This window comes from Euphorbia lathyris, chromosome 5, assembly GCF_963576675.1.
Source record: "Euphorbia lathyris chromosome 5, ddEupLath1.1, whole genome shotgun sequence".
NCBI lineage: Eukaryota > Viridiplantae > Streptophyta > Magnoliopsida > Malpighiales > Euphorbiaceae > Euphorbia > Euphorbia lathyris.
Genome location: NC_088914.1, coordinates 24,532,272 through 24,552,267, shown reverse-complemented (window position 1 = coordinate 24,552,267; position 19,996 = coordinate 24,532,272). Strand labels below are relative to the sequence as shown.

At 36.7% G+C, this 19,996-nt stretch overlaps 1 protein-coding gene across 1 annotated transcript; it reads left to right on the top strand.

Annotated features, from left to right (window-relative positions):
• The first annotated feature begins 1 nt into the window (after nucleotide 1).
• LOC136230422 (phospholipid--sterol O-acyltransferase) lies at nucleotides 2–17,475 on the top strand. Its single transcript, XM_066019485.1, has 16 exons — nucleotides 2–552; nucleotides 1,147–1,282; nucleotides 1,372–1,516; nucleotides 2,503–2,672; nucleotides 2,772–2,848; nucleotides 3,209–3,422; nucleotides 3,512–3,686; nucleotides 4,463–4,562; nucleotides 4,978–5,072; nucleotides 6,733–6,784; nucleotides 6,866–6,937; nucleotides 14,494–14,662; nucleotides 15,145–15,249; nucleotides 15,314–15,398; nucleotides 15,495–15,584; nucleotides 17,067–17,475. The coding sequence occupies exons 1-15, from the start codon at nucleotides 298–300 to the stop codon at nucleotides 15,574–15,576; spliced, it is 1,932 nt and encodes a 643-aa protein (XP_065875557.1). The 5' UTR covers nucleotides 2–297; the 3' UTR covers nucleotides 15,577–15,584; nucleotides 17,067–17,475.
• The last annotated feature ends 2,521 nt before the right edge of the window (nucleotides 17,476–19,996 follow it).

Genomic DNA, 19,996 nt, shown 5'->3' with positions numbered 1-19,996 from the left:
GCACTACTTTTGCCTTTCTCTCTTTCTCCTTTCATCTTTTTATCTAAATAATTGGCGCCATTATTAACGAACTCAAACGGCGTCGATCCGAGGACGGAGACAAAACCAGTGGTGGAGGTAAACGACATCGTTTAAAGTATCCCAACCAAAAAACGCGCTGAAATTTTGACGGAAAGGCTTCTATTATAGAAGAATCGAAAAAGGCACTTATAATTCAACTTCCGAACAGATAGTCAAAGTTCCTTCACATAATCTGCATTCTACACCTTAGCAATCCCTCTCCAAACAGAAAATGAGATGAAGATGATAATGATAATGATGAGAGGAGGTATGCTTCGTGCAGCCATCATCGTGGTGGTTTTGATACTTGCTGGAGGTCTGCCGGGAAGCTCCGGCGATGAAGGAGAGTTCAGCGGAGATTACTCGACGGTTTCTGGGATAATAATTCCCGGTTTCGCTTCGACTCAGCTAAGAGCCTGGTCTTTCCTTGACTGTCCTTACTCTCCTCTCGATTTTAATCCTCTTGACCTTGTCTGGCTCGACACCACTAAAGTAACTACCCATTTTTGCCTCTCACTCTTATTTCAGTTTTGAATTTAATTTATTATGTGCTAGTTTTGCGTTTCTATAAAATGTTTGAATCTAAGCTCAGTTTCTGCTGCTTTAATGGAGGGAAAGGGAAGCTGAAGCATGTTTAACTGTCATTTTGAAGAATATTATGCTTCTTTTTTTACTTGGTTAAATGGGAATTCTTTTTTTACATATATATAAATTATTGTCTCGTTGCTTACCGTTACTAACTTGGGAAAGTTATATTAGCCTTAAAATTGAACATAACCTTAGCTTCGTTTATTTAAATCGGCTACATGATAGCTCTATGGTTCTAGGAAATGGTTGAATCGAATTTCAGTTTCTGCTCCTGTAATGGAAGGAAATTGAAGCTCAATGAATTTTTTCTTTTTTTCTGGTTTTTGTGCGATTATCATGGAATAATGACTGCGTCTTTTCTTACTGGTTAGATCAGCGACAAAGTATTTTGTCGTGATATTAAGTGTAGTCTCTGCTTAGGCTAGTACAATAATTGTAAAATAATTTTCATGTTATTTTGTAACTGAAAGGGGTAAACATTATTTCTCTGTCATGCAGCTTCTTTCTACTGTAAATTGTTGGCTTAAGTGTATGTTACTTGAACCTTACAATCAAACGGATCATCCTGAATGCAAATCAAGACCTGATGATGGTCTTTCTGCAATTACAGAACTTGATCCTGGCTATATAACAGGTTTTCCTTCTATCTTTGGTTATAATTTAATTCTATTGTCTTCAAAATTACAAGAGACTAATGGATTTTTACTTTCTTTTGATCCCTAGGTCCTCTTTCTTCAGTATGGAAAGAATGGATTAAGTGGTGCGTTGAGTTTGGAATTGAGGCTAATGCAATTATTGCTGTTCCATATGATTGGAGATTGTCGCCATCAATGCTTGAGGAGCGGGATCTTTACTTTCACCGGCTCAAGTATGCATAATGCTTAAATTTACTCATTGGACTATAATATTGACATTTAGCTTTTCGTAGCGTATATAGGTATATGACTATCTGCTCAACAGACTGTGATAGCATTTATCACTTCATATGGTGAGTTCCTTTGAGTGGGACTCTGTTACGGCTTCAGCATTAGTTTAATAACAATTATCCCCAAATAGTCGTTGCTATGGCTTTGTGTGTCAAGGAAGGCGGGTGGGATGGTTTTTTAGATATTCAAAACTTCCACGTTTTAAGCACCCATTCCCATGAAGATGCTGGGGTGAAGTACTTTTTTTACCAGTAATCTGTTTCAGTTGAACCAGTAAATGCGTCAGCATGCCCCCCTGCTCTTCCTTAAGAGGGCGTATTTTGAGGCTTTTCCATAACTCTCTGCTCAGATAGATTTTGTTTGGAACCAGTCGGATTCGAAATGACGAATAGAAGTTTTGCAGACTCATGCCTCAGCCACTTGGCTACAGTTCCCTATCCATGTCTTCCCCCTTGTCCGACTTTGCTTCACAGGGTGAGACCGGGAATAACAGATACTGGAGTGCTTTGGGGGGAAGGGCACATCATATGTGGAGAGATTTGACCTAGTTCTCTTCTTTAGAGTCCTGCAAATAAATGAAAGTTGTGGGTGAAAGGAGTACTTTTTTTGCAACTGCATGAATTGCCTGCAAACACAGGATTTTGGTGTACGTATACTGTTGGTTTTTACACTTGAATCCAACTGTTGAGTTTGAGTGTTGAAAATCAGTTGTTGCAGCTGATGATTGTTGTGTTTCTGGGGGAATACATATTTTGCATTTCTTCTACATTTGGTTTTAATGTTAACTGCTACATATTTTAAGAGCTTATTAGACTACTGCATATCCACCGTCTAGGATTTTTTAGTTGTGTTATTAGCATATATAATCAACAGAATATCAAATCCTGGTTGATCAAAGGAATTTCACTTTTAAACATCTCTATTGCAGATTGACTTTTGAAACTGCACATAAACTTCGTGGTGGACCCTCAGTTGTACTTGCACATTCTTTGGGTAACAATGTGTTCCGCTACTTTTTGGAATGGTTAAAGCTAGAAATTGCTCCAAAACATTACAACGAATGGCTGGATAAACATATTCATGCATACTTTGCAGTAGGTATAATATATCTCACTGGAAATTCATTCAGCCTAAAGGCAGAGTTCCTTTGATAGAATATGGTATTTTATCTTATCTTATTTTATTGCGTGATAACAGGAGCTCCTCTTCTTGGTGCACCTGAGACAATCAAAGCAACTCTTTTTGGAAATACATTTGGTCTTCCTGTTGCTGAGGTTATCTATTTGCCTTTTAAGTCTTGGCAATCTTATTTAATCGGGTGGTTTACTCATTATCTAACCTATCATGCAAATCTCCTCTTTTAGGGGGTTAAAACTGTAACAAATCTTTAATTTACTGATAGTAGGCATAGTAAGTTATCGCAAGACTATCAGTTATATAAATTAGCTAAATAGTAGTAAGTATATATGAGCTTATATAACAAGAAGTTCAGACTGCTAAATCTTAATTTTAGAGGTATACAATTGCAATAGCTTTTTAGAAGTTCAGACATATCTCCTGTTGTTATTGTGTAGTATTGGATATGAATCCTTGTTTTAAAACACACTTGCAACACAATTATGGCAAGGTATCAGGGAACAGCTCGATTGATGTTCAATTCATTTTCTTCCTCCTTGTGGATGGTGCCTTCTTCAAAGTATTGCACAGCTGATAATTTATACCGGAAGCATTTTCATGGGAGACCCAGGAAAAGCCATCACACATATCACTGTGAGGAACATGAATTTCAATCAAATTACTCCGGATGGCCAACAAATATTGTCAATATTGAAGTCCCTTCCAACCATGGTAAGGCTTAGGTCAGAGTTTCTTATCATAAGACATAAAAGTAACATTTTTATTAAGCTCATTTTGCTTTGTTGAAATTCCATTCACAGGGATGTATGCCTATCCATCAGTTACGGAAGTAGCTGAGGCCAACTTTTCTAGTATTGAATGTGGACTCCCCACTCAGTTATCATTTTCAGCTCGCGAAGTATCAGATGGGACCCTTTTCAAAGCAATAGAGGACTATGATTCTGACATCAAGAGAGTCTTACACCACCTACAGAAGTAGGTATTCCCTTAATAAAGCACTGAGAGGGTGTTAGCACTTTTTTCTTTTCATTTCTTTTTAATTTGTGAGCTTTTCTGGAGTAAGTGCCTAGAGAGTCTTTTAGATGTGAGATCTGGATACAATATTGAAAAGCATTCTGGTTTTAGTTCGAAATTCCGATCATTGTCTTGCATCAGTAGAACTTAACATTAGATTTCTGTAAGTTTGGAGATCATATCTTTCTTCTTTCCAGTCTATCATTTGTCCTTAATAATGTACATTGTTTTATGGTTTCCCAATGCCCTTAGTTTACATATCCATTCACTTAGTTATCCAATTTCTCCTGTAATACATCAATTTAATAACAGAAATAGCTCATTTTCAAGGTTTGAACTGAATAAATCATATTTTTATGACAGAAAGCTTGTTATGAGTAGTGGCTTTGTTGAAATGATGCTACATTTAATTTCCCTCAGAATTTCTTCATAATCAGTAACTGGTATTACTTGTTACCAGGTCTATAACTGTCACGTGAAATGATATGTGCATGGTTTTATCTTCTAATAGATGTAAATTTGCAGTACCATGTTATTTTCAGGTCATATCATGGTCCATAACAAACTACGGGGTGAAAAAAAATGTGTGCTTGGTTTCATCTTCTAATAGATATAAATATGCAGTACCATGTTATTTTAGGTCACACAATGGTCCTTAGCAAACTACTGGATGAAACAACATGCACACTGTTTCATTTTCTAATAGATCTAAATTTGCAGTAGCATGTCATTTTCAGGTCATATCATGGTGATCCTGTTCTAAATCCGCTGACACCTTGGGAAAGACCACCTATTAAAAATGTCTTTTGCATCTATGGAATTGATATGAAGACTGAGGTACAATTTTCCTCTTGAAGTGAATGGCACCTTGGGAATGACCACCTATGATAATTTATGTTTGTGTTAGTGTACTTATCAAGGAAAGGTGAAATTGTTTTAATTGAATGTGTAGTTTGCTAATTGCATCCGGATTTATCGTTGTTTTCTGTGCTTGAACTACGTTACAGTAAAATTATCATCTTACTACGGTCAGATCATATTTCAACTGGTTCTGGTCCCCCCTTCTACTCTTCTCTCTCCCTTTTGGTGCCACACATCATTATGTATTGTAGTAGAAGTTTTGTTATATCGACCTCTTATTTTCTCAGTGACTGAATATTATTTATATTGCTGATAGTTTGTTTGCACCCTAAGGTAATTCATTCTTATGACTAGGAGTGATGATTTTGGGTATATTGGCAATGGCAAACAGGTTGGTTACTATTTTGCTCCAAGTGGCAAGCCTTACCCTGATAATTGGATCATGACGGATGTCATTTATGAGCTTGAAGGATCTCTTGTCTCAAGGTTAGTGCCATCTATTCTGTTTCCATAATAATATGAAACTCATGAATATGTATGTATTTTTGTATCTGTGGATTTCGCAAAAATTTAATGTCAATACCATGATCAATTCTAGCAGAGAGGAATAAAATTTTGGGTTCTCTTTTCTTAAGGTGAATGGCTGGGTGATTACTATGTATTTTTGGGCCATTAAGATATACAACTATTTATTCATATAATTTATCAAGGCTGAGATGAGATGATCAGGCAAGTGATGAGATGATCAGGCAAGTCAATACTGAATGTGGTGGTGATTGATCGGGAGTTCTTGTTTCTTCTTATGATCAATTTTATAGAACAAAAGATTAGATTTTGAAAGCTGGTATAAGGACATGCTGTCTTGAACAAGCATAAACAGTGATGCGCATCTCTTTTGTTTCTTTCTTGTCTTGTTCTACTGGTATATCATCAGTGCTGTAGAGAAGTCCCTCATATTATAATTGGAAATGTAGTTTAATGGTATAACTTGCTGACAGGAGCGGAAATGAGAGCTCACCCTTTAGAAGAAAAATGAAAGTGAGGTAACATCAATGAATAGTGATGTTATTTGCTAGGCCACTCTTTATAACAGTGGAACTAAGGTGCTTAACTGAATTGACTAAACTAAAAAGTACAAAAGTTTCAAGGAGACCTACTTATGTGAAGAGCTGTAGTTTTTAAATTCATCAGCTCCCACTTCCAATCTATGAAGCTGAAAAAAAGACCAATTTATGGATGCCCTTTTTCAGCCTCTTTAGTCTTAATTGTTAACAATGGCAGGAAGTTGTATGATTCCAAAATTCAGAAATTTCTACATGGGATGGGAACATATGTCTTCCGCTGTACAGATAGTGGGGCCTATCTTTTGGTTCCCACTTGATGTTATGAGAAAAAGCGCATATGTTCCAGTCATATCTATTAATTTCAATCCAAAAGTAATGTTTATTCTTTCATCATATATAAAAAAAAACTGTTTATTTAAATTGGTGGCTTGCTTCATTGAAGAGTATAAATATCTTCATTTAATCCATCTCAGGTTTTAGTGAGGTATTTATTTATATTTTCCGTTGTGATGGATAACAATGAGAAAATTGGCATGATAATTATCTTTTCGCCTTGATAGTGTGAAATGCATGTTTACTTGTAGCACAGTTGTCAATATTCCATCAAAATTAGATCGTATCATTGTTGTTGCCTGTAGTTTGAATGGTTGCCTTTTTTTAAAGGGAGAAGGTACAAATTTAGCCCTATGATTAATGGGGGAGAGCGGATTTAGGTTCTTCGGACAAAATAATGCAATTTTAAGCCTAATGTTTACCAAAAGGTGCAATTTCAAGCCTCATCAACTGTTTTTCATGTGCAATTTCATGTTCTGACCAGCGTCCAACCTCTAGCGTTCTCGCCATCCAATAACCCTTGAAATTGCCCATCTTCTGTTAATGAAAAAAACTCATCTTCTGTTAATGAGTGTTGAAACTGCACCGTTTGGTAAACATTAGGCTTAAAATTTCATTATTTTGTACGAAGAGCCTAAATCTGCTCTCCCCAATAATCATAGGGCTAAATTTGTACCTTATCCTTTCTTTTAGTATACTCGATATGTTTAGCTTCTCTTGAAGTTGAATTTACATGTGATTAATTGCAGGTCAGGAAATATAGTTGAGGGAAATCCTGGAGCTGCAAGTGGAGATGAAACAGTAAGCTCACAAAATATCAGATGTGACTTTCTTCTCTAACATTTGTTTGAATGGCTTACCTTTGGTTAATATCTGTTACAGGTGCCATATAACTCTCTCTCTTTGTGCAAGAACTGGCTTGGACCAAAAGTTAATGTAACAAGAGCTCCCCAGGTACTTGTAGTGGGTCAATATAAATAGCCATTGTTTGTGTTTGTGCATGTTTGAGGGTAATACTAGGTGCCATAAATAACAGAACATAAATGTGAAACAGTAATATCTCACTCATAGTTGTTAGGCCCGCCAAAGGCGCCAAGGCCTAGCGCCTCACCATCCTCATTGGCAGGCGCAGTCACCCTGGTGCGCGCCAGGTGTGCCTGTGTGCATCGCGTGCCTCTGTGGCACACGTATATTTTTAGGGTTTTTAAAGTATTTAATGTAGGTTTAAGATTCACCCTTGGGTTAGAAACATCAAGGGGTCCAAAATAAAAAGAAAAGAAAAAAGACCAAAGATACACGTTTGAATTGGAAGAGGAAGAGACGGAGTCCCACAACACAATGATAAGAGAGAGAAACAGATCATACGTGAAACATAAGAAACCAAGGAATTATTAAAATTTGAGTTGTCGTCTATCAGTACTCTATTCTCTCTCCTGTTTTGTTCTTCTATTCTTCTATGGATATCTGTTAAACTTCCGGTTATGTTTACTGTTTAGTTATAGTGCTCTTCCATAATACGTTAATACTTGCTGCCACACTCTCTCTGTTTGAAATAAGATCATGATCATACTTTGGTACTGTGATTCTAGTTGTTTATAATTATAACTGGTTGATTTCTTCCATTAATAGAGGATTCTGAATTGATATTTGTTTGATTCCAGTATGTTTATACAAACAGAATTGTGTTTGCCTACATATTCAGTTATTATGCACGTGTACAAACAGAATTGTGTACAAACACTTAACAAACATTCACACCTGCGTTATGCACACTGAAGAGGAAGAAGAAACTGATTTTGTAGATGGGTATGATGAGGATGATGTTGAGAATACTCAACTTAAGAAAAGATTAACAGAAAGAGAAGAGAAAAATAACAGATAGTTCTAATTACTCAAAGAAAGTCTCAACAGCCAATACACCAAAGAAAGGATTTCCAGGAAACCCTCCTCCCTCACTAAGCTAACGCTAGGAGCCAAAATAGAGAAATCTCATCATGAAATCTCAGCACACACACCCCCTGGAACATTCTCCAAGGCAGTAACTAACTATTGCCAGCTCACTACATTTTACCCTTTACTGCCCATAATACCCTTGGGTCTCCTAGAGTACACTTTCCACATTTTAGGCCCATCACTAGAATGAACCAAGGTAGAAGAATTAACTTGAAGATTTGTATCATTACCCCCGCCATCTATAAGAGTCTTGTCCTCAAGACGAAGACCCGGAAATTGACTTTGAATTGACAATGCATCTTCCCACGTAGCCTCTTCAAGGGGCTTATTTTTCCATTGAATTAACCATTGCACCATTGAGTCACCCTCAGATCGTGTAGTCAGAATACCTTCCGGTGCACAGTGGTCTGAAATTTCCAGCTCTAACTCCTTTGGTAAAACACTTTCTACCTCATTGGAAAGCACTGCCTTCTTAAGAAGGGAGACATGAAAAACCGGATGAATTTTCGAAGAAGGAGGCAACTCCAATTTGTAGGTCACAGGGCCAATCTGCTCCACTATCTTGAAAGGGCCGAAATATTTCGCTGCTAGCTTCTGATTGATACGTTGAGCGACTGATATTTGACGGTATGGCTTAAGCTTCAAATAAACCCACTCTCCGACACCAAAACTCACATCTCTGCGCTTCTTGTCAGCTTGTTCTTTCATACGACTTTGAGCGCGATGTAAATGAGCCTTTAATTGCTTTAGTGCCTCATCCCTATCTTTCAAGTCTTGACTCACTGCTTCCACCCGAATTTCCCCCGGAATATACTGCACGACGGAAGGAGGAGCTCGCCCATACACAATCTCAAAAGGAGACAGACCCGTAGAGCCATGGAAGGTGGTATTATACCAAAACTCAGCCCACGGAATCCACAAAGACCAATTACGGGGCTGATCAATGGCGAAGCAACGAAGATATACTTCCAAACACCGATTGATAACTTCAGTTTGCCCATCGGATTCCGGGTGATACGAAGAACTCATATGCAATTGTGTCCCTTGAGAGCGAAAAATTTCTTGCCAAAAGTGACTGAGGAATATAGGATCTCGATCACTTAAAATAGACTTGGGCAGCCCATGGAGACGAACCACCTCCTGAACAAAAGTCTCGGCAATCATACGAGCCGAATAAGGATGCTTTAAAAGAATAAAGTGGTTGTACTTAGACAGCATGTCCACTACCACCAAAACAGCGTCAAATCCTCTCGATTTTGGCAAACCCAAGATAAAATCCATCGACACATGATCCCATATAACATCCGGAATCTCCAAGGGTTGTAAAAGACCACCTGGTGCCAAAGAACTAGCTTTACAACGTTGGCAAATATCACAAGATTGAACATAACGTTGGACCACTGCACTCATGCTTGGCCAATAAATGTTGGCTGCCAAACGACGATAGGTGCGATAATAACCCGAATGACCACCCGAAGCGGTCTTATGGAATTCATCCAGCAACAGGGGAATGAATTTAGAAGTTTTGGGAATTACTAACCGCATTTTGTAATATAGGACTCCTTGACGTAATGAATATCCTGGATGACTGTTAGAATTTTGCTGTAAATCACGGACAAGAAGTTGTAACTGAGGATCTGCCTGTGCTTCCGCCACTAATTGAGCTCCTTGAACCCAAACTGGACTAGAGAGTAAAGCAGAAAACTCTCCATCTTCATCTCGACGTGATAAAGCATCTGCTGCCCGATTCTCCTTACCTGGTTTATAACATATGTCAAAATTATACCCCAGCAACCCAATTCTGCTGATCGGGAGTTGTGATGCGTTGATGGAGTAGATGACGCAAACTTTTCTGATCCGTATAGACCACAAAATGTGTACCTAATAAATATGAGCGCCAATGTTGCACTGCCAACACTAGAGCCATAATCTCCCTTTCGTAAGCGGATTTCATTAGATTACCAGGAGACAAGGCTTTACTAAAGAAGGCAATAGGATGCTGATGTTGCATTAAGACAGCCCCAATTCCATGGCCTGATGCATCACACTCCACAACAAACGGAATAGAAAAATCGGGGAAGGACAATACAGGAGCTGTCACCATAGCTTTCTTTAAATTTTCAAAAGCTTCTTGAGCTACAGAAGTCCAACTGAAAGAATTCTTCCGAGTGAGATCAGTCAATGGTTTAGCTATGCTACCGTAATTGCGGATGAATTTTCGATAATACCCCGTAAGACCAAGAAATCCCCTGACGCCCTTGACTTGTTTAGGGATAGGCCAATCCTGAACTGCTTGAATCTTTGTAGGATCCATGGACACTCCCCGTCCATCAATGATATGACCCAAATATTCCACCGAAGATTTGCCAATAACACACTTCTTCTCGTTCACCCTAAAGTGATTGTCGGCCAGAATTTATAATGCCACAGATAAATCTTGTAAGTGTTGGGACCAAGTTGGGCTGTAAATGAGAATGTCGTCAAAGAAAACCACAATGAACCGACGAAGGAAAGGCCGAAAAATATCATTCATCACTGCCTGAAAGGTCGCCGGAGCGTTTGTGAGCCCAAAAGGCATTACGAGGTACTCGTAATGCCCATCATGTGTTCGAAAAGCTGTCCGCTCGACACTCTCCGGCTGCATACGAATCTGATTATACCCCGCCATCAAATCCAATTTAGAAAACCATTTAGCTCCTTTTAACTCATCAATTAGCTCATCCACCACCGGAATCGGATATTTGTCAGCAATTGTGGCCTTATTCAAGGCGCGATAATCAACACACATACGCCAAGATAGATCCTTCTTTTTAACCAAAATCACAGGACTGGAAAATGCACTTCTACTTGGTCGAATGACTCCCCTAGATAACATATCAGTTACCTGCCTTTCAATCTCCTCCTTTTGTGCGTGAGGATAGCGATAAGGGCGGACACACACAGGACCTTGCCCCGGATGCAAATTGATGGCGTGATCATAAGTGCGAGATGGAGGCAACCCTTTAGGTTCCTGGAAAATATCTTTGAAACTGGACAATAATTGTTGTAATTGTTCACCTTGCAAGGAATTGAGAGCGCAGTGGTGTGACTCGTGGTTCGCCTCATGCATAAGGACCTGGAACGTTGAAACATTGTGTTTTTGGCTGAGCCATCCTTTCAAGGACTCGTGACCCCCAACCCGAGATGAAACTCCATTCAATTGTACCATAGTGCCTTGGTAATTGAATTTCATATACTGAAGATCCCAATGGTGGGTGACTTCCCCTAACGTCTTCGGTCACTCAATTCCGAGAACCATATCCAAATTTCCCATGTCAAACAACAAAGCATCAACAATTCTTCCCTACGCCGTTCATAACGAAATCGCCCAGCCACCCCTTGTCGCTCCGATGGATTCAACATTTCCTCCACATCCTTAGCAAGATACATAGCCTCCAGACGCGTTGACGGACGATGAGGACGGACCCAGCGTTTCACCTCACTACTCAATCCTCCCAAAAAATAACCCAGAGATTGGGCTTCTGAGAGACGTGGTACCAACGACAATAGATATTCAAATTCTTCAATGTAGTCATGAATGTCACCTGTTTGCTGCATCGTAGATAATTTCTCATAAGGATTTTGAATCTCTAAGCCACTGAAACGCTGTAGAAGTTCCCCGGTGAATTGAGCCCATGTCAAAGATTCGTAAACTTCCTTCACCACCGTGAACCAATGGTGAGCCACCCCCGTCATACTAAGTTGAGCCAATCTGACTTGCATCTCTGCCGGCGTTCCGTGTATTTCGAAATATAATTCCGCCTTGGAAATCCATCCGCGTGGGTCATACCCATAAAATTCAGGAAGTTTAATTTTCTTGGCTGCTACATGAAACTCGTTGCCTCCTTGAGATTGAATGTGGGAGAAAGAAGAACCGAACGGTGGACCGGTAGGCTTATGACCCATAGGAATTTCAAAACCCCCACCAGAGGAATTGTTAAGGATTCCTGATGAAGCTCCTTCTTCTCCTGTAGCTTGTTTGCCCTGTTGCTTTACCCAGGTTGTAATGAAGGTACGAAATTCCTCTTGCTTTAGTTTATCTGCTTCCAACGATTGAATGGACTCTTTGATTGCCTTCACATCTATCTGTAACACTCCAATCTGCTCCTCATGAGAATCCAAACGTGACTGAGTTCTGGTTTCCATAGATGGAAGATCTGTTCTTCCCATGAACAATCCGGCAGGTCGGACCAATGTTGAGAATACTCAACTTAAGAAAAGATTAACCGAAAGAGAAGAGAAAAATAACAGATAGTTCTAATTACTCAAAGAAAGTCTCAACAGCCAATACACCAAAGAAAGGATTTCCAGGAAACCCTCCTCCCTCACTAAGCTAACGCTAGGAGCCAAAATAGAGAAATCTCATCATGAAATCTCAGTACACACACCCCCTGTAAATAACTACCTGGAACATTCTCCAAGGCAGTAACTAACTATTGCCAGCTCACTACATTTTACCCTTTACTGCCCATAATACCCTTGGGTCTCCTAGAGTACACTTTCCACATTTTAGGCCCATCACTAGAATGAACCAAGGTAGAAGAATTAACTTGATGATTTGTATCAGATGACCAGTTCCTTGAAAAACAATTTGATGATGTTTTTAGATGATGAGTGTGATAGTGATGAATGATGAGGTGATGAATTTGAGAGTTTTGATGAGAAGTAGTTATTAGTCAACTTAGGATTTACTATTTAGTTGAACAATTGAACTTTAGATTTATTTAGGCCCCGTTTATTTGTCGGAAAATATTGTGCAGGAAAAAGTTATCTTGATTTTCCGGTGTTTGTTTACTTAGGAAAATAAGTCAATGTAAAATTTTAGGTAAGTCAACAAAAAAATTTATGAAGAAAGTGAGGACAATGTTTTACCATTTTGAAAAGAGAAACATTTCCCTAAGCTTTATTTTTTTTTATTTTTTTAATATATAAACCCTAAGCTTTTGGTTCTTCTTACCCTTTTGAAAATAACAGTCACCCACCACTTCTTCCCGTTTTCCAGTATTTTAGCCAAACGCCGGAAAATATTTTATTTTCCTAACACAAAAAATTTCTCTTACCCAATATTTTCCAAAACATAATATTTTCCGACAAACAAACGGAGTTAGAAAATGGGGTTTATTGCTTGTTAGAATATAGTCATGGTTTAGTATTTACTACATTTTTGGTTTTAGAATTCGTCATTTCCTATAATTTAAATACTATCATTTATAGTTTCATACATTTTATTTTGTTAATGCGGCTTTATCCTTGGGTGCGCAAGGCTCAAGGACCCCCTTGCGCCTTAGTGTGCCGTGCACGTTTAATAACTATGACGTTACTCCAGTATAATCCGCATGTGGAAAGAAGTAAACTGCAGCAAGTGATTAGCTTTTGTACTCACCTGTGTGTAAATTTATACATGAACACTTAATCTAGGTGTATTTGTACTACATAGCATGCATTTTAATGATGGAAATTCAAAGTTCCTACTAGAAGGAAAGGAAAAAATTTCTTCATAACTGGGGAGGCAACTCATCATTTTTTTTGTTTTATTCAGTTTAAGTTTCTAGCTCTGTTGCTCTATTTATGAAAGTGTATGAACTGACTTTCTGCCTTGTTCTGTTTTTCGGCCCTCTTGTTGCCATGACCAAGCTATTTTTACCTCTGTAAGTTACTCTTAATTGCGGAACTAGTACAGATAGAACTATTTCATCCACACATTCACTAAAGATAAAATATGATGAGATACCCAACGTTGAGGACCCTTGAAAATTTTGGATCCAGTTAAAGACCTACTGAAAATATTGGCTCAATTAAGAAAAACCACATGGTATTGTATGTCTGACAAACAAGTCATTGTACAATAACTTAGGGACCCACTCACCCAATTATCTCCGAGGCTTATGCAAAAGTTAAACAACATATTATGTAATAACAAAAGTACATATTACCAAATGCAGCAAAATAGATCTAAGAAGAGCAACAAGATGGATCTAAGACAAAAGTGTTTTCAAGAGTAATGATATATATGATTAATAGTAACAGCATGGTTTAGAATAACAAGAAAGGAACTTAAAGTAGGAGCACCATCATAATTAAAGAGAGGGCAACAATATAAACACAACAATAACAAAATATCTGACCCAGTATTCAATAATCACTCTAACAAAACTGAACAATAATTTGGTTAAAGTGATTTCAAAGAAAATATACTATCCATCCCCTCACTGGTAGGTCCAATTGTCAGAATCATTAGAAAACATTTTTTTAAGACTTGTATGCAAATGTAGAATTCTACCTGAATTCTGAATTAGCACTGGAGATTAGGTCGGGTGACTAAAAGGTATAATCGTCTAAATCTCCAATATTTGTCTGAAATGTTTGAAGGTAAACTATGGATTTCTTTTCTCTTGTTGCTTGATGTTTAATTGTTGTTCTTCTTCTCTTGTTTACTTCCTGTAAAATTGTTGAATATTTCACGGTGCATGAACTTATATCTGAGGAATCTTTTCTTATGCATTTTCTGAAAAATGCAGTCAGAGCATGACGGTTCTGATGTGCAAGTGGAACTGAATGTTGAACATCAGCATGATGCAGATATAGTTCCCAACATGACAAGGTCTCCAAAAGTAAACTACATTACATATTATGAAGACTCTGAAAGTGAACCAGGAAAGAGGACAGCAGTTTGGGAACTCGATAAAGGTTTGTGACATTTTTCTAAAACGTATGTGAATCATGGATGACACTTGCAAACTAACAATGGAACTTTTTCTGCATCAACAATTGAATCTGTGGATCATAGACCATGACATATCTGGGGATCAACATCTCGTAGATCTAGCATGATTTTTAATTATATATCTTCTGTTTCGACTATACTGAAAATGATTTATTAGAATTATTTAAGTACTGATTTGTTTTGATATATCTTACTCAACTCTCTTGGACGTAGATGTATATTAGGATCAGTTTACACAAAATCACAAATACTTGAGTCTCAACATGGAACTGGAATTTAAATATTACTGCAAAAGGTTGAATATCAATTCTATCATTTGCTATATTCTGCAAAATCTTCTTTTGAGAAGTTATTCCTGTCTTAATCATATGTTACAACATCTGATTAGATCTGCAAGGTTTCATTTCTTACAAATTTAACTGTAATTGAAATTATATTCATGTAGCAAATCACAGGCACATTGTTAGAACCCAAGTTCTAATGAGGGAGTTGTGGCTTCAGATGTGGCATGATATCCAACCCAATACAAAAACAAAGTTTGTTACAAAAGGTAAATTTTGTTATATATTCATCTACTTGTTAAGGCGTGTGCACTGATATGTTATCTGGAATAGCTAAACGTGGACCTCTGAGGGATGATGACTGCTATTGGGACTATGGGAAGGCTCGATGTGCGCATTCTGAATACTGTGAATATAGGTTTCGTATTTCCTTCATCAGAAGACTCTTCTTTATCTGTTTCTCTCTCTTTCTCTCTCTCAATTTTATTTTATTATTTTACATATGTTTATGCAGATATTTTTTCGGAGATGTACACCTTGGACAAAGCTGTAGGTTGAAGAATTCTTCAGCTGAGGCGCTTTTGCACTACCTATAGAATACAAGGTATCACATTTTCTTCATGTCCAAAAGGCAATTTTTCCGTAACTATAAGTTGTCTTATTTTTAGTATGATGCAGTATCAGTTTTTCTGCTTTTATCAGCAATCTGGTTCACCATAGTTATCGAAGACGCGCCTCAGGCTCAAAAGGTGCTAGGCTCCAGGCATGTCGTCTCAGAAGCCAAAAGGCAGACACCCGTATGAGTGAGCCTTTTTGAGCCTAGCACCTTGCTGGAGGCGTGGCTAGACGTAAATTTAGAAGCTACATTGTTTTTTAGGATTCCAAGTTAAAATAGGATATTTTCGAATGAAATTAAATTAGAATAAAAAGAAATAAATAAAAAAGGAAAGAAGATTTGGAAGACAAAAATATCGCAAAGAGCAACAACAAAAGTCACTGCTCCATTTTGAAGAGTTTAGAAATATCGCAAGTGGAGACTTTAGTCTTGATGAAAGTAGTTATTAAATTATCAGTAAATTAACTTAGAATTTGGTTGAACTTTAGTTTTTAGATTTAGATTTTTTATTATGAATCACGATTATGGAGTAGAATTTATTTTATATAATTTATGATTATGGATATGCTTTAATATTTGACTAATTGTTGCGATTTAGATATGTGAATTGTTGTATTTATGATTTTATATATTATTTTTCTTTAGTGCGTCTTGTGTTGCTCAGGCGCGCGCATGAGCCTTGCGCCTTTAATAACTATGGGTCTATGAAGCATGGAAACTCCTCATGATATGCGTTTCCCCATTTCCAGTCTCAATTTTTAAACGGTTTTCCTTACCTATTTCAATTAAAATTCTGGAAATTCAAACTTTCTATTTTGCAATTCCTATTCAATCTAAGATTAGGAAAATTGAAACTTCCTATTTGAGAGATAATTCCTTCCTTGTATCCTTCAATTTAAAGAACTTACCCATATTTCTTTCTCTTATGATCTTTGTCTCTTGGATCTCGATTGAGCTTGGACTTTCTTCCCCTTGTTCTTCAATCTTGTTTTCTTAACGTATTATCATAAGGGCGGCCCGGTGCATTACGCGTCCCCGCTAAGCGAGGGTCCGGGGAGGGGTCCCATCACAAGGATGTACTAGGGGCAAGCCTTCCCTTGCCAATTTTTTTTGGCAAGAGGCCGCTCCTAAAATTCGAACCCGTGACCTTCGGTCACACTGACAACAACGTTTTTACCGTTGCGCCAAGGCTCGCCCTCTTTTAATGTATTATCATACTTTTAATATTTATAAATATGCCCATATATTTTTAATATTTACACGTTTCCGTTTCCTATGTTTTTCAGAAATTACGTTCCCATTATCCGTTTCTGTTTCTGTTTCCGTGCAATATAGTTACTGGTTCATTCACCTAATGATGTTGGGTTATACATCTATGTGATTCATATCAACTGTAACAATCAAATTTTATATTGTTAAAATACTGTTTCCTCTGTTTTGACAATTATCTTCATTTCTTTGTTGCCTCAGTTTCTGGCATTACCGGGCAACAGTTCCTATCTCAAGTTTTTGCCAATTGCTGCTGGCATTGGCTTATACAGATTCTTGGCAAGTGGAACTCATGCGGTTTTGGCAATTCCTATTGCATATTGCGCAATTCAGACAATCTAAAACTTTCGGAACCGTTCGTGGTATTCATATTTATTGAGACAATCTTAAGAGTAGAAGTATGTTCACTGAGTACATACCTCCTAGTTGATTTTTTGGTGGAATTGCTTCAATAATACTTTAGGATAGGAAAACATATGAAGCAGAAAAGAAAAGGTTTGTTTTGTAACACGTAAAATATATGAAGGTAGGTTGCGAGGAAGATTTGAATTGCTGCTGTATATCGAAAGTTCTCTCTTATATTTCTTTAATAGAATAAGCATTCTTCTCATTTTTTGATAGAGCTATAACTTTGCTTAGATAGATAATTCCTTAGCCTATTGTCAGTGGCAGAGCCACCCCTTAGAGGCTGCAGGTGCAAAATTCAAGCCCTGACTAAAACTACGTGGATTTAGTCTGGGTAGGGCAAAGCGAAAAACAAAATGTTCAGCCCATTAGGGATGTTTAAATTTGGGTTGGGTGGGTTATAGTATAATTTTAACCCAACCCATATAAGAATTTTTTTTTAAGATGGGTTAGGTTATAGTGGGTTATGATAGGTTGTATGAATTTTTTAAGTGGGTTAAATGGGTTGGGTTATAGTGGGTTGGATGGATTATTGTATATTTATCATGAATTGTACATAACAATTCAATTCTATGTTTTTTTATTGAGCTGATTTTTTTTTTTTTTTTTTTAAAGCTGCTGATTTTTTTTTTATAATAATAATAATTAAATCTCAAAATCATAGTTAAAGGATAATAAATCAGTATATGAATATCAAAATACAGACCGATGAAAAATAAAAAATAAAATTAAAAGTTAAATCAATCAACCATTGACGAATCTTGTTCCACGACCACGAGTGATCTTGCCTTTTCGAACTTCGAAAAGTAATTAAACTCAAAATTAATTAATAACGAACAAAAACAATGATGAGAAATAAAAAATAAATAATATGGGATAAATTATTACCTATCTCGAGTTCTTCATATTTTTCTACTTCATCCATCGCACAACGAATGTCGATCGGTTCTTTTCGTAGCCAATTTTGATCGCATATAAAAAGATTCCACAACTGTTGGAAAAAGAGAGCTCCGAAAAGGGTCAAATATTCGATCTAATGTGTTAAAAGCAGACACTGAAGCCACGGTAGAGACTGACACAACTAGCACATCTCTAGCTAATTGTGAGAGAATTGGAAACGTAATTGGAAACATAATATAAATAAGGGTAAAGTTCAAATAAAACCCTTGTGGTTTCATTAATTTTCAGATAAAGGACTATGGTTTACTTTTTGTCAAAACGAGGATTGAGATTTTCAACTTTAGCAAAATAAGGACTTTTTCGATTGATACTATTAAAATCACCCTTAACAACTTCAAAAGTGACATATTTTAAGAACTACTAATATTCTAAGCAACTTTAATTCTTCAACTTTTTTATTTCGAGATTATTTAGATGATGTTTGGTAAAGAGAGAGAAAGTTAATGTTTAGAGAGAGAAAGTTCCAAAAAAGATGATTTTCTAAAATCGAAAATGTAGTTCCATAGAAAATATGACATTGAACAACTTTAATTCTTGAAAATTTTCATTTTCAGGTCGTTAAAGATAGTTTTAATAGCATTATTAAAAGTGAGAAACCTCAGTCATCGTTTTGACAAAAAGTAAACCATAGTCCTTTATCTGAAAATTAGTGAAACCACATGGGTTTTATTTGAACTTTTCCCTTGAAGTTATATAAACTACTGGATTGTATTATATAAATTACTAGATTGTATTGTATTCTCTGCATTGGGTAATAAAATTAAAATAATTATTCTAGTTATAAGTTTATAAAATATAGTTAAAGCTTTTTTCTTAAAATATATTATATTTTGGATTCGATTTGGTTGGATTTTAAATCTAACCACACTTTCAATATATTATTAATCCAACCGAATTATAAAAAACATAAAAAAAAACTTAAATTATCCTTTTTTGTTTTACATTTTCCACGTTAATCTTTTCCATTTGGTATGTTCTGTTTTTGTTTTCACATTTTTTTTAGTTGTTTCACGTTTTTTCCATTTTTACCTTTTTCGGTTTGTCACATGTTTATCATTTTTTAGGTCTTCATGTATTTTCCATTTTTGATGTTTTCATATTTTCACGCTTTTTCTCTTTTAAGTTGAGTTTGGTGGGTTAATTAGCCGGGTTATTATAACCTAACCCATGTAAGTCAAATAATTTTTTTTGTAACACATCCAACCCATGAAACCCATCTATAACCCATCTATGCATAATCCATGGGTTGGATGGGTGGAGAATGGATGGGTTATAATAACCCATCCATATTTGAACACCCCTACAGCCCATTAGGGTTTGGTAGCTATGGGGTGTTTTTGCATTCCAGCAGTGCACTTGTTGAGTAGTACTGACTTTAGTACGAATTAGGAGAATTAAGGTTAGGCATAAAAGAATAGAGAAAGAGAATAGAAGAAAGTAGAATAATTAGCAAGTTCTGAATATTCTCAAATGTTACTTCCTATTACATAGGTATGACCTTATATAACAGTTGAGTACAACTAATGTCAGAGACTGATAAAGAAATACAATTGTGATGTAACAACTGACCTAACAACTTCCAAAATAGTTCAAAACAAGTTATTGTACAAGAAAAGCAAATATCTAACAAAATAGACAAATAAGACATAAGACTTAATAATAAATAAAAGCTAATAATAATAACGAATAATAACTAATTCAACTCTTCCTTTTGCTGTATGTGACAATAGCCCCTCCTTTAGCATGTTCTTGTCTTCAAGAATGGT

Coding starts and splice junctions, on each gene's coding strand:
- LOC136230422 (XM_066019485.1), top strand. CDS start 298: ATGAAGATGATAATGATAATGATGAGAGGAGGTATGCTTCGTGCAGCC. Junction 1,517..2,502: donor CTTTACTTTCACCGGCTCAA/GTATGCATAATG, acceptor TCTCTATTGCAG/ATTGACTTTTGAAACTGCAC. Junction 6,938..14,493: donor ATGTAACAAGAGCTCCCCAG/GTACTTGTAGTG, acceptor TGAAAAATGCAG/TCAGAGCATGACGGTTCTGA.